The sequence below is a fragment of the Manacus candei genome, unplaced genomic scaffold (genome assembly GCF_025592945.1).
Source record: "Manacus candei isolate 608988 ecotype Guabito, Panama unplaced genomic scaffold, ASM2559294v1 h1tg000076l, whole genome shotgun sequence".
Lineage (NCBI taxonomy): Eukaryota > Metazoa > Chordata > Aves > Passeriformes > Pipridae > Manacus > Manacus candei.
In genome coordinates, this window is record NW_026138124.1 from 10354868 (window position 1) to 10369178 (window position 14311).

The following is a 14311-nucleotide window of genomic DNA, read 5'->3' on the forward strand; positions in this document are numbered from 1 at the left end:
GTGAGGCCATGTTCCCATCCAGCTCACCAGTGCACTGTTGTTTGTAGAGCTTGAGGGGTTTCCTGTGGCTCCTTCCTGCAGCTGGTTCTTGAAGACTGGAATTCAGTTCAGTTTAGTCATCCCTTTCCTCTTTTTTTTTTTTTTTTACCCACAGCTACTGTTGCTAAAGTGATTGACAGATTTGAGGATGAAACCTCAGATGACATTTTGCCTGTTGGTAACATAAGGAAAAGAGTTTCAGCCTCTCTCTTGGAAGCTGATAAAAGGTACAGTGGAAAAGCCACATCTCGCAAAGCTTTGCAAGAAGAGCTCTGGGGAGATGCTCTGTCTGAAGAAGGATCTGGTAAGAAATCTCATTTTTCCTCTTTTTACTAAACTGCTCCAAATGTGATGTTGGCATGGAACTGAGCCAGTGCATCTGAACTGAGATGACAAACATTAGGGCCCTGTTACAGGGCAAGAAACAGGTACAATTAAGCTGGACACATTGAAGTACCTTCCTGGAATTCTGGCTGTATTTTTTGGCCTGAAGGAAAGGAAAACTCCAAAGAGAAGGTCAGTTCCACAGGGTGAGGAATCAGAGGTAAGGTGAGGTTCAGTGCACTGACTGAACATTGCGTGTGGGGGAAAAGAAACAGCTCCCATTTTTAAGCCAATAGATACAAGTTTATACAGATTCTCATTTTAAAAAGGAGTATTTAAAAATGCACATAAAAATTCTGGCCACCTTGTTTCCTTGTGATGGCCTTGTGTGATGGGAAGGCTCAGCCATGGATCTGCTGATCGTTGGCTGCAGAAATCTTTCTGTGACTCTGACCTGCTGTTTCCATTTTTTAGCCCAAACAAAGAGTAACATCATCCACAGGTAAAACTGGGCTCGAACAGCCCAAACCTGAGCTGTTGCTGATGAACCCTGCAAAGTGGCATGTTTTTCTGACAAGGAAATAACTTTTCTCTCTTTTAATTATTCGTTGAAGAGGCACTAGATGACTGGTACAGCGGCAGTGAAGGTTCAGAAGAGGATGACAGTGCAGGCACTAAAGCAAAGGAGAAGCCCAGCAGTGACCAGGAGGATGACTTGGATGATGGTGAAGAGACAGATCCATCTGTCAAGGACAAGGCACCAAAGTTCAGCTTCCAGAATATCACAGACTTTGAGAAATTTGCAGAGGGGATGGACGATGCAGGAAGCAGTGAAGGGGAAGATGAAGATGAAAATGAAGATGAAAATGAAGATGATGATGCCAACATGGAAGAAGGAAGTGAGGAGGAGGAGGAGGAATATGGGAGTGAAAACCACGACGATGCAAAGGAAACCAAAGACAGTGAAGACGATGGGGGGGTGATGACCTTCTCCAAAGGCCAAGAGTCTGAAGAAGTAGAGAAGGGCAAAGCTGTGAGGAACCAGCTAGGTTTGTGCATGTTTGCTCTGTGTTTTGACAAGGCTGTCACCTTGCTGACACTGTAGCTGTGTTAGGAGCCACCTCGGCATGTTAACGTGCTGTTAGCACGCTGCATGTGCATGCTACAGCAGCCCCAGACACTTGCAAATGTTCTGCCAAGGCTGCTGTGCAAGCTGGTGTCACTGCTGCTGCAAAAGCTCGTGTTGTGAACTGTGTTTATCCACCAGTTTATTCACTTAATTGAACCAGTGCTGAATATACTCGTGGTACCAGTGTGGGGGACGGGGACTTCTGCACTGCTCGTCCTGTGCAGTGCTGCTGATATCACTTTGTTTCTATTCAAAATGCAGCACTGAATGGAATTTCTTCCTGTCTGCCCTGTTTAACCTCCATGTGCAAACTGTCCTTTCGAACAGTAGAGCAGAGGGGTGATTTGTTTTTGTGGATCCCAGTTGCAGTTGGGATTGTAGGATCGGGCTTTGCCCAGAGGCACCTCGTGGTACCAGTTTTGTGCTGGGTCAGTGCATGCAAAGATTTGCCCTAACCAGGACTAATGCAGCCCAAAGGGGAGGGGCTGTGCTGTGAAGTCCTTCACGGGGCACAAGTGTTTTGGGTTGCTGAATAATTGCTTTATTTCCTCTTTGTCCTGAAGCACTGTGGGATCTGCTAATGGAGGGGAGAATCAAGATGCAGAAGGCACTGGTGACGGCCAACAGGCTCCCCCAGCCAGACACCTACCCGAGGTTCAGAGAGGAGGGTGGACAGCAGTTTGACAACGCTGTGGAGAGCTGTAAGGATCCTTAAACCTTTCTCCTTTGGTTAGACTCTGCTGCAGCCACTGTATTTTGCTGTGTGGGGAAGCACTAATGGGAAAGTGAGGGCTTTGAGTTGGACATGCCTGTAGTAGTGGCTGTTGGTTTTCATTGCATTAATCACTGATGAGGTGCTGTGCAAACAAAACCCCAAACCTCTTTCCCATCTCAGACAAAGAAATTGTCTCCCATCACCCATGTCTGTGTGTGCCTGGTAGGTCCCTGCTGGTGGCCTGTCATTGCTTGCACCATGTTGGTGAACCTCAGCTCAGGTCCTGCTGCTGTTTCTGTTTCTATTTCTAGTGGGGATTGAAGTTTGTTTATCAAATTTAACTTTCATGCTGTATCTTAGAAATAATTGCTTTCACTACTGCAGTTCAGAGCACAGTTGGGATGGTTTGTCCAGAGACACCTTGTCCCAGCTTTGTGCTGAGTCAGTGAATGCAAAGATTTGCCCTAACCAGGAGTTCTTCAGCCCAAAGGAGAGGGGCTGTGCAGTTAAATCAGCAGCAAATGTCTTGCCAGCTTGGAGCTTCTTTATCTGTTTATATCTGAGGATCACTGTTAATGATATCGACCTGATGAGATTTGTAGTAGGTTCTGAAATATGAAATAATAATGAAATAATAATGTACAGGCTCCAGTTGATAAGTGCAAAGCACTTGTTCAGTATGTTGTGGGTCTGTGTAAGTTTTAGAATTGGACACTTTTTTTTTGCTGGCCTTAAAGTAAATGCATGGGGAGGTAGTTATGTTATCCTTTGGGATAAATTAAAATTCTGCAGGTATCAGTTGGTGTCCATTTCTCCATGACATGTTTGTCGTTTTCTGGCAAAAACCACAGGGATGACAATGTTTATACAGAGAATCTTCTGTTTCCTTATCTCACTAATCAGAAATTAATGCACTTCACAGGATGTTCTTTCAGTGATTTTGAATAACAGAGATAAGCTCAGTGGCCTTTTAAAGCTTTCCATTTTGGTTATCCCTTTCACTTCTATTTCTGCTTTCCCAATCTTGAGGAGTTTCAGCTCCTGAGGTGAACACCCTGTGGAGGATCCCAAGAAGCCCTTTCTGTGAACCCACTTGGTAGGAAACAGTGTAGTGGTGTCCAAAGCCTCTTGTGCTGCACATCAGACATCACCTGAACCCTCAGGTTTGCTCTGGTTCTCCACCCCTTCAGCCACACCTTGTAGTGATTAAGAAATTTTGGCCTGAGCTGGCACAAATCACCTCAAAACTGGATGAGGAGCTTTGGTCATCATTTCCCATGACCCTGAGTGTTGCCCCTGCAGCAGGTTTTGGCTGTGATCTCATGGCTTACACCTGATCAGAACATGGCAGGTAATCAGCTTATCTGGAGTTACAGCAGGGGAGGCACTTTCTATTTTAAAGTTGGCTCTGCTGCTTTGACTGAAGTGATTAAGGACAAAAAGGCAAACTCCCAACAATGCTGTGCTGACCTTTCAGTGAAACACACGTTATTAATGCTCTTAATGAGATGCATTACAAACTGCACCAGCTCCATGTTTCATTACAGGTCTAAAATGCAATATCATTAAAGACCTTTAACAGAAACAATGGTTGACATTTTGATATTTCCCATAAGCAAAATACATCCAAGAACATGGAGTATAATGTCCAGAGTGCAGCAGAGGCTAATCCTTCAGTTGTCCAGAACTCTGAGGGAAAATCCACTGTTAGTAACTGCTCAGTGATTCCTTCTTCTCATAATCTGGGCAGGAAAGTTGTAGGAGTTCACTCTGATATTCCTCGAAGCTCAGGTTTGTGTTCTGTATTTGATCTTTGAAAACAGTAATAAAATAAAGCTGCAGTGACCTGGGCAAAGTTAGCACAGGAAGTGCTCTGACAGACAGGAAGTAATGAATTTAGGAACATTCTACTTCTACTACTCTTGTTTAGTGTTTTCCCTAATGGACCAAAATTATGTTCCGTTTTTAGTGCTATCTTTTAAAATGAAATCTGTAATTATCCAATAAAGCAGGCTACAATAAATAGTCATTTTGATGAGCTCCACTATTGTGTGCAGCTTTCACTGCCTGCAAAGATGCTTTTTCCAGAAGTTACAAAGTGCATGAAATAAGGAGCAAATTTATATATCTGAAGACTGTAGGGATGTAGTTGGTGTTCTGTGGCACAGACCCTTTTCTCTCTCACTTTGCTGTGCTGGGCCCTGTGAGAGGGTTTGTGTCTGATCACAACTCAGCTTTACCCCCTGAGCTGGGTCACGTCTTCACTCACAGAGCTGCTGTGACCTGGCAGTTCAGGAGGTCAAACTAAGTCCTTTCTGAAAAGACACATCATAATATATTTAAAGTTCTTTCATGAATTGATGCACCTTGATTTATGAGGGGGGGGGAAAATCTCACTATAAATCAGCTTCCAATAAAAGTCTTAATTTTTAGCTGATCAAGTGCTTTAGTGGCTTCTATAAAAATAAGCTTTTTTTTATTCAGTTCTGACCAGTGATTTGTGGGCTGGGTAAACATTTCTGGACTCCTGAGTTCTCATCCCAGTTGGTTACCAGCTTATGGGTAGGATCCCGTTCCCCAGACAGGAAAAAATGGAAGAATTGTGCATGGAAAAAGTTTAAAGATGAGGTGAAGGCAGGCCTTTGTAAATCCTGAGTGTTCAGGTGGTTCATTGTACGGGATGTGCTTCAGCCTTGGACAGGATTTGGGATAATCAGGACACTGATGCTGCGTTGGACTGGATGATGCTCTCCTTTCAGGGAAGCCCCAGCACTTCTTTCCAAGTCCACAAAATAAATTTGGCCTGCTTTCATCACCTTCATTGAGCAGGAGGAAATGATGTGGTGTTCAAGTTGCACAAGTGAGTTGGTGCCAGAATTGCAGACCGTGGGTGAACACTGTTGGATGCTGAAGGCAGGAGGCTCCCGGCGCTCTCTGAGCTCCTGGACAAGTCCCTCACATCCCCTTGTAAGCTGCCCCAGAGTGCTTTCAGTAACTTATCCCAAATCCTTCCTTTTCTCACGAAGTTTCTGCTCTGTGCTCACAGGAAGGATGAATATTTTTGAATTGGAAAATGATCCTTTCTATATTTGCCTCTTTGGTATCTCCCACTTAGGCCAACCCTGTCGAGGTGGTGGAATTCCCCAAGGCCTTGAGTGTAATTGTGTTAAAGAGTAGACAGCAGTGCTCCCTCCATGTGCAGGTTTAAAGCCAAGTGTGAGTGAAAGTGGCAAGGTCATGCTCATTTTCCAGGTTTTGAGATTGGAGGTTACAAAACCTCAAGTGTTTAATTTATTATTTTTGTAATCTTTTATGATTTTTTTTTTTTTTAATGTTGCAACGTGCTTTGGACAGTCTTAGATTCCTGAGATCTCAGGTTCTGGTAGATGATTTACTGCAAAATTGCTTATAAATTGAAGTAGAAAATGTTTTGCAGACCTGGCAGCTTTCAGGCTTCACACCCATTTGTCACCCAGCATTTCCCTTTGTGTATAGAACAAGAATTAATTAGGCTGCACTGCAGGAAAAGTTTATGGCCATAATTTATATAGGATGAATTTCTGTTTAAAGAGACAGCATTACTTTGTTTGCACTGTCTTGCTTTTTATTTCCCTTTTTTTTTTTTTTTTAATCTTTAATTATATTTCAGATTTTTTCCTGTCACCCTTTTTACATACAAATTGGAGGCCGAACTGTGATCATGGAGCCCGTGTTTATTCCTGTTTGGAAAAAGTCTGGGTGGTTTTTAGTGCTGAAATCAGAGTGGCTGAGCTCTGAATGCAGCACAAATGTCCAGGGTTTCCTGCCCTGCACACACGAGCTCCCCCAGCTCAGCATTCCAAGGTGCTCCTGCCTGGAGTGGGCTGTTTCTCCAAGATATATTTGTATTCTCCTGCACTGTGTCTTCCAGTCTAGTCCAGGGCTTGAGATGTTGCCTCTGTTTGGGGTCTTGCACGTTCAATTAATGTTTTTCATAATCAATGCAAGTCAGAATTTGCAATCTGCTCCTGATTTGCACATTAAAGAGACCCATTAATTAAAAATTCCAATCCCTGGCATGTTCCCGCAGGATCCTTGCATTATTTACATAGAAAAGGAGTGCAAGGTGCAAGTTTCTGGGCTGTGTCTCTGCACAGATTGCTTGCCTGCCATTCATATTTCACTGTATGTTTGCAAGGGGCAGGAAGGTTAGGAGTGGATCTCACGAGAATGTCACCAAAAATCACCTCAAGGGCAAGGAAGAGCCAAAGAAGAGGTGGAAGTGAAGCAACATCCCCTGTCAGGATTAAACAGTTCCAGGGTTTGGGGCTTGTTATGTTAAATCTTGATAAAGTGACAAAACACCACAAATGATTGAGGGGCAAGGAGGCAACAAGGGCTTTAAAAATTAAATCCCTCCATCCACAAAAGCCCTGGGTTTCCCAGTACGGGCACATAGCTCTGTTCTTGCCATTTTAATTGCTTTTTCTTTATAATTCTTGGTTAAAAATACTAAACTGGGAATGTTTCAGTGACTAATAACTTTATGCTCCACGAAAAGAACTGGGAATTCCAGCCTTTAAATAGTATATTGTGCTATTTTCACTTTTTAGTTGGTGAGACGAGTTAAAAATGTACAGAAACTCAGGTGAGGATTTTGCAGGAAGCAAGAAGCTGATGAAAATTGCAGGACTTTGAAGGGACAAGTGGTTGAGTATGTTTTTGTAAGTATATGTTTTCACTTCCCAAGAATTCAGGAGGTCCCTGAAATGTAAACTGCTCACTGAATTTTTGGTGTTTTTTTTTTTTTTTTGGCTTTGACTCCATCTGTCAGTGGATTAAGAGAAAATACCAGAATCCTGTATTTCTATTCCTCAGCATAAGCTAATTTCAAGAGAAATGGGGAAAATAGTGGTTTTGGTAAAAGATAGATATGCAGGGTCTGTCAGGATGGATTTGCTCACTGAAGGAACAAAAGGGGGGACAACAAATATTAACTGTTATTTACTGTTTATAGAACTGTGGTGAAGTTACACAAAGATTTGTGATTAGTGAGAAAATAAACCTGAATAAAGTGAATCAGATTAAAAAAAAAAATCAAATGCAGTGCTCCACGTGCTTGCAAGGCCATTATCCCCAAACCTGCTTGGATTATTAATGGATTAATGGAGCAGCAGCAGGAGCTCTGCCTGGCAGCAGCCTCAACTTGCAGCACAGTGCCTTGGCTGCTGCTAACAGACCCAAAATTTATACAGCTGCTTCAATTCTGCTGAAGTTTGTGCATCTTTTCTCAGAGTGGTTCCCAGTCCTGCCTTTCCTTCTCCATCCTGAGTTTGGACAGTGAGATGTTAGAGCATGGGCACCTCTTAGCCCTTCACCCTGCTTGAGGTGGGGTGTGGTGAAGGAAGCACAAAAGAAAGGTGGGGAAAGGTGAAACCAGGGGAAGGAGTGTGGAGCTACACGTGAAGTTTGCAGGAACTCACTGCTCAGAATTTACTGCAGCCAGTTCATTCAGCTCAGAGTCAGTTGCTGGATAACTTGTGGGGTCCAAGGCCAGGCTGGACGGGGCTTGGAGCAACCTGGGATAGTGGGAGGTGTCCCTGCCCATGGCAGGGGGTGGAACAAGCTTTAAGATCCCTTCTAACCCAGGCCATTCTGTGATTCTGTGATAAGTTATTCCCTTAAGATGTTACGTGTCTCAGGTGCAGCCAACAGTTGCTATTCCATGAAGTTTTATTGGAAAGAAGAGCTGAAAGGAGCGCCTGGAAAACTCTGCAGGATTTGGCAGGGGCTGCTCAAGGCCAGGTGTTTGTGGCCTTCTGGGAAATGAAGAAGTTGTGGAATTTCTGTTCCTAAAGCTTTGAGTGACCCAGAAATGGCTGTTTCTGGGGTGGGAATAGGTGCCTTCGTAGCCAGTGTGCTGGGAAAGGGCCGTGCTCCCACCTGGAGCTCCCTGGACCTTCACAATAATTCCCTGTGCTGGGCCCCGGGTACAGCAGGTTGGTTTAACTGCTCCCGTGACAAATACCTGTGGCTTGTGACTAAACAGCACATTTGTGGACAAGGCCTCTTAGGGCTGTGATTAAGAATCCCACTTACATTCATTGCCAGCAGGAGACCTCCAAGGATGCCATGTGTTCTCTGGTTTTACATTCTTGCATATTAAACCTTTCTGTATGAGTGCTTCACACTGAATATCTTCATTTTCTTCTGGGCTGGCTCTGCAATATTTAGTAGACATTCAAGGCAGAGGGATAGATTGTCTTTAGTGTCTGTTCATTATATGTTTGTATGTTCTCAGTGTTTGACAGAGGATTTTTGTTGGGTTCTGTTAATCCCAGTCTTTAAAAAAATATATTTACATTCTATGCAATGTCCAGGTAAGTCACGTTGAAGAGGCTGATTAAGTACAGACTGACATGTAATCAAATCAAGTCCACTTTAGGTACCAGAGACCCTGTTCCACTTCCTGTGAGAGAGGATGTGCCTGGCAAGGTGTCCCCCTCTCTCCTCTGCCTCACTCCTCACCTGTACCTGGCTGTTGTTGGACACACCTGGTTAGAGAAAAGCTGCCTGATGAAATGTTCTTTATTGACACAGGCTTGGAATTTTTCAGAGAAGCCTGCAGGCATCAGCTGTCAATAATTCACTCATTATTTTGTTATCATCTCTATTCCTGGATTGCTTTTAAAACTATAAAATATATCCATACCTACATCTGGAGATGTTAATGCATTAATACAGAGCAGGGTGGGTGTCACAGGGGAGGGGGGAGGAACTGAGGCACAGGCAGATTACACAGTTTCCAGAGGCATAGAGCAGTTACAGGATTAATTGGTGCTAGGCAAGATCATGGACTTAAATATATTCTTGCTTTGAAGATTTTACTGGGAGCCTGCACAAATGTGTGACAGCAGAACTGGGTTTCAAGCCTGAGTGTAAATTATTGTGATCAGATCTAGCCCACTTAAAACTGGTAGTTCATTTTAATTGAATTGTATTAGTCTGGACACTTTATGAATACAGAAAACATCGGGCTTGTCAATTCATGCAGGGCTGAATGTGATTTAAATGGATGTGGATGCAGGTGTCCCCAAATTTCACCTTTTCTCTCTGATCTAATGAAGAATCTATTCAGCTCTTTTTGGGACTTTGCCAAAGCCTGTTGACATTAATGAAGACTCTGCTCTCGACTAAAATAAATGAATGAATCAGACCCTTTTTCTCTGAATGTTGTTGCAATGATCCTGTGCTGTGGAGAACTTTGGGCAAGGACTGGGGTCAATGAGGATGAGCAGCTCCTGGGCCAGTCTGTGCAGGTGCCAGCGAGTGAGAGGGGAGAGACATGAAGTGAGAGGCTTTAGGGAAGGCACAGGACTCGAGTTTGGAGCTCTGTTGTTGTGGGAATGTATGGTCAGGTCATGGGGTCCGTGATGTTTTTGTGCTTGTGCAGAATTTGGGCTGTGAGAGGTGCCAGGAAAGTGTTTTGTGGCTTGTCATTCCCGTCTGTGAATTGTTCAGGAATTCTAGGTGGGAGGTGGTGGAGAAATGCAGGACATTTGTTCAACATGCAGTTTTGGGCTGTTTTCAGGAAAAAAAACCTCTTGCCCTTCCTCATGGAGTGCCAAGGCTTTTAGCTTGTGGTATTTAGTATTTTTGAGCAGAATTGTCTCCTCTTGTATAGGTGTGGTAAAATAAGTGCTCCCATTTGATAGGTGATCTCCATAGCCATGTGTGTTGGACACTGAGGTTGTTTAAGGTTAATTGGAAAGCTGCCTTAAATTCTAGAGCAAGAAATGGTGGGACAATCCCTGGTGGGTGGCCTGATACACCTGAACTCCAGACAGTGGATTACACCACACTTAATCAGACAGATTTGCTCACATTTGAGCTTCTCAAGATTAATAGCTAATTAAATTGAATTTAGCTAAATATTTGTGCATGTTAGTCTGTATGCAGCACAAACAAGATGCAGGGAAACAAAGGCTTTAAAAGTGTGTCCAGACAAGCATGTGCAAATGTCAGCTAACTCGGATTAATTGGCAATTGGTTACCTTGAGATGGAAACTCGGTGCTTGTCATGATAAATATAATTAATGACCTGGTATTATATGGGGAGGTCAGTCTAGATGGGCTAGTGTTCCCTTCTGGCCTTAATATCCAGATAACTATGAGATTTCACCTTTCCTCTTCCTTTCTCCTCCCTGCCCATGTACTTGGGGATTCCAGCCTGGCAGAGGCAGGAATGTGTGCTGTCAGCCCCTTTGCATTTACAGTAATGTAAAACATCAGTTTTTATAAATCTCATTTTACCAGCCCCGTCCCCTCCCTGCTTTGGGCTGATATCAAAAGATGATGGTTGAGGGGAATCAGTAGAGCATGAACTTCATGGAAGTGTTTCTCTTTCTCTCCCTTCTCAGCTCTCCCCCTCCCCCAGCCCTCTCTAATAAAACCCCTGAATACCCAGCCTTTATTCTGTTGTTGCATCTAGTTATTTTCTTCACTTTTAGCAAACTCATCTGTGTCTGATCCTGTTGTCCTTCCTGTCAGATGCAGCAATATTGGAGTGAAAGGGCTAAATTGAGGCCGTTCTGTAACTCTTTGGGAGTCAGCTGAACTGCTGGTGTGAAAAGGGGGTGCAGCACTGGCTCCTTTGTGCCCAAGGAATACAATTTTCCCCTCTGCAAAGGCTTTTGCATCATTTGCATTCCAATGGAACCAGCAAATTGGACCTTCAGTGTGGAGCAGACCTTTGCAATCAGCAGCAAAGTGTCTGCCTTTTTGCTACTATGATTTGATAAAATTCCACAAACTCAGTGTTTTGGGAAGCGTGGCGGGAGTGACCCTCCCATATTTTCCCAAATTTGGACAGATTTACAGGTGCTTTGTGCTAGGGTTGAGCTGAAGTCTGTGAGAAATGTGTATGTAACTGCAGCACCTCTAAAAAATCACCTCCAGCCTATCATTTAGTCTGGGCTGGCTCTTGTAGCTTCTGTGTGAGGCTTGTCAGCAGCCTTTTATTGCTGTGCTCCCTTGGCTTTGGGGGCCCCAGGACATGCAGGGGTGCAAAGCTGAAGCTGGGGGAGCCCTGCCTGCCCCACTGTCCCTCCTGCTGTTCCTTACACAGTGGGAATTCCAGCCAAGCTGTTGTCCAGAGCCCCATGTTTAAGATGCGATACCTGGAGGAATTCCCCCGCCTTTTCCGGGCTGGGAACGTCGTCCTGCTGTTGGGAATATAGAGCAAGCTCCAAAAGTAATACTGACAGACTTCAGAATTATGATACACTGGAGCTCCGGCGTAATTCTTTGTTGAAGAAGTTAGAGGCCTAAAATGTTAAGGCTTATTGTTATTCCGAGTTGATAATCTCTGCCTTGCTTTAATAATTTTTCCTCATGCCTGGATAGCCTGCGAGTTGCACAATAATCACTCACACAGCTTTGTAATCAATGCCCAAAGTAATAGGATTCCGCTGGCCAACGGCAATTAATAAATTTGTGTCTTTTTTAAAACACTAGCAAGTCGGGCCTGAAATACGACTGACTGGCTTTCCTCATTTGCATATTTATTGCAGTGGAAAAATTCTTGCCGAATGATTGATGTTGAGCCTGCCTCTTGAATTCCAAACAGCACATTATTATGAAATGAAAAATGCCGGCCATACAGTTGATTAAAGTTGAAGACAGTGGAATCGGTGTTTTTTAAGATTGTGGGAGAATTAAAGGCATATTTTAATAGATGTTGACAAGAAGTGAACTAACAAAAGCAAAGCAAAGGATTTGCTTGAAAAGATTTAATCAAACGTGTTTCGTGGGGGATTAATTGCTGGGGATGACTAGTGCAAGTGGCTGGCTGGTGGATTTGAATGAGGAGCATTGTTCCGAGGCCAGCGGATCGAGGGCCATTTTGACCTGGAGTTTAACTCCTGTCCCGCAGCCCTTTGAAAAGAGCAGAAATTCCCCCTCTTCATCTGAATGCTGGGATAAACACCCGTACCTGATAAAGATTCTCCTCGTTATGTGCAGCCATTAAAATAAAAGAGGTTGGATTCCTCTCCTCCTTCCCATTTGCATAATGTGGCCGGCGCCCGCTCCAGGGACATGGAGACTCTCCGTGAGGACTCTCTGTTGCAACACAGGGACTCTCTGTGCTGGCAGGGGAAACGCTCCCAGTATTTGGCAGCTCGGCTTTTGCTCTGCATCCCGTCGTTCCAACACCAGCTTTTGTGTGTGAGCACTTCCACAGCCTGTGGAGGTACATGGGAAATGAAAAGCCAGCACGGCGATGATATTCCTGTGATGCCAGATCCTCAGATTTAATTGAGGGGAAAAAGTAGTTAATTCCTGGTGTTGGCATGGGCTCTGAAGTCGAGCTGAGGGCTGGGCAGGCGCTGGTTCCTGCTGGCACATCCTGGGAAGGGTGTGCTGTGTGTGTTTGGATACGGTGTGTGCACAGCAGAACTCAGGCTGGGGGAAGCACTGCCACGGCAGCGCCCTGCAAGGTGCCACATGGAGCAAAAATCCTGGGAGGTTTGCACCAATTTTAGGATCTCCTCCCTTACCCATTGCACTCAGAATCTCCTGGATTGATGCACCAGGGTCAGGTGGGAAGGAGGTGCCTGGTGGAGCAGTTTTGGGAATCCCAGGGCTTGGCTCTGTGAACCCGTCGTGCTCCAAATCTGCTGGATGGGTGGACCAGGGTTAGACAGGGAGGAATGTGCCCAGAGGAGAAGTTTTGGGAATCCCAGGGCTTGGCTCTGTGAATACCTTGGAAAGCCTTGAGGCTCCAGCTTTTTTCCACGGGCTCAAAGCTTTCTGCTGCTCCTCACCAGCTGCTGCTTTCCACAGCTGCTTGGGAAGATGGAATGAGACCCCATTTTTAGAGGTCATGGAAAAGAGCACAGATCTTTTCTTGTGCAGGAAGCTGTGGGAATGCTGGAGTAGGAGCATGGATGAGCACTGAAGCCATCTTACATGGCACTGTGTGGGCTTCCACAGCAGCTCTGCATGTGGAGAGGATGGATGAGGGGGTAGAGCCTGGGGGGTCAGTCCCCTGCCACCAGGAGCCCTCCCCAGTCCGAGGGGGTGCCACCAGCACAGCCAGTTTGTCCATAACCACTGGCATTGACAAAATTGATTTTTTGTGGTTTGAGAGCAGCAGGACAGATTTCATCTCTGGTGGGTCTCCTGACACTTTGATACATGGCAGTGCTATCCCTGAGTGGAGCTAAATACTCCAGGGCTGCTTCCTGGCTGGGTGGAGGGATGTATAAAATGAGAACGTGTGAGGGAGTATTAACAGAAAGGCACACTTTGATTTACTGGTGCTGGCTCCCAGCTTTCCTGGTGGATTGATATGCTGCCTGCTGGATCTGGAAGAACTTTTTCACTCCTATACACAAAATGAAGGGGCTCCTGTGGACTCTCAAAAGTGACTCTTACAAGTTAGTGTCTTCCCACTGAGTCCCATTTCAGCTGGAAGTTTTATTCAAACCACGTTTGTTGTGTTCTTGGGGCAGCTGCAGAGGGATCCCACTCAGCATCCCTTTCTCTCTCCCAAAGGGCAGCTTTAGGAAAGGTTTGATGGAAGGAGGGGTTGTATGTTGTCCTGGGGTTCATTTGCCTCCCACACACACAGAGTTTGAGTTGTCTGGGAGGATTTTAGATGCCATAAAGGGATCAGCTTCCTTAGTTTTTAAGGCAGTACTGAGTCACCTGCCCTCACAAACAACAGGTTGGATGTGCAGACGTAACTCCTGGAAAAGGAGATAGTTTTGAGATCTTACTCACTGATGATTTATGGGCCAGTGTTAAAGGTGTCAGTTGTGACACTGGTGTTGATAAATAAGGTGGAATATTTACCCCAGCACGCTGGAGAGCAGATTATAAGGGATGCAGCAAAGCTGCCAGCACAGAGTGGGAGAGAAGGGGTGAGAGAGGCACCAGCTGGGGTGAACTGTGCCAGCAAAGTTGGGTCGGGAGGGTTTCACATTCCACACTTTCCAGCTGCTTTCACAGTGCTGTGTCTGCAGTCACTGACACTGTCCTGGGCACTGTGCTGGGAAGAGCAGCTGGGAATAAGCTGTTGGCATCAGGGTCAGGGGGAGTAGGGGCAGGGCAGTTGTAGA

At 45.0% G+C, this 14311-nt stretch overlaps 1 protein-coding gene across 1 annotated transcript in view; it reads left to right on the plus strand.

Moving 5' to 3' along the window:
- AATF (apoptosis antagonizing transcription factor) overlaps positions 1 to 14311 on the plus strand; it is a 48151-nt gene that overhangs the window by 1484 nt on the left and 32356 nt on the right. Inside the window, exons 2-4 of the mRNA XM_051809413.1 lie at positions 155 to 342; positions 971 to 1412; positions 2056 to 2193. Of these exons, the coding sequence (XP_051665373.1) occupies positions 155 to 342; positions 971 to 1412; positions 2056 to 2193 (768 nt within the window). The remainder of the gene's footprint in view (positions 1 to 154; positions 343 to 970; positions 1413 to 2055; positions 2194 to 14311) is intronic.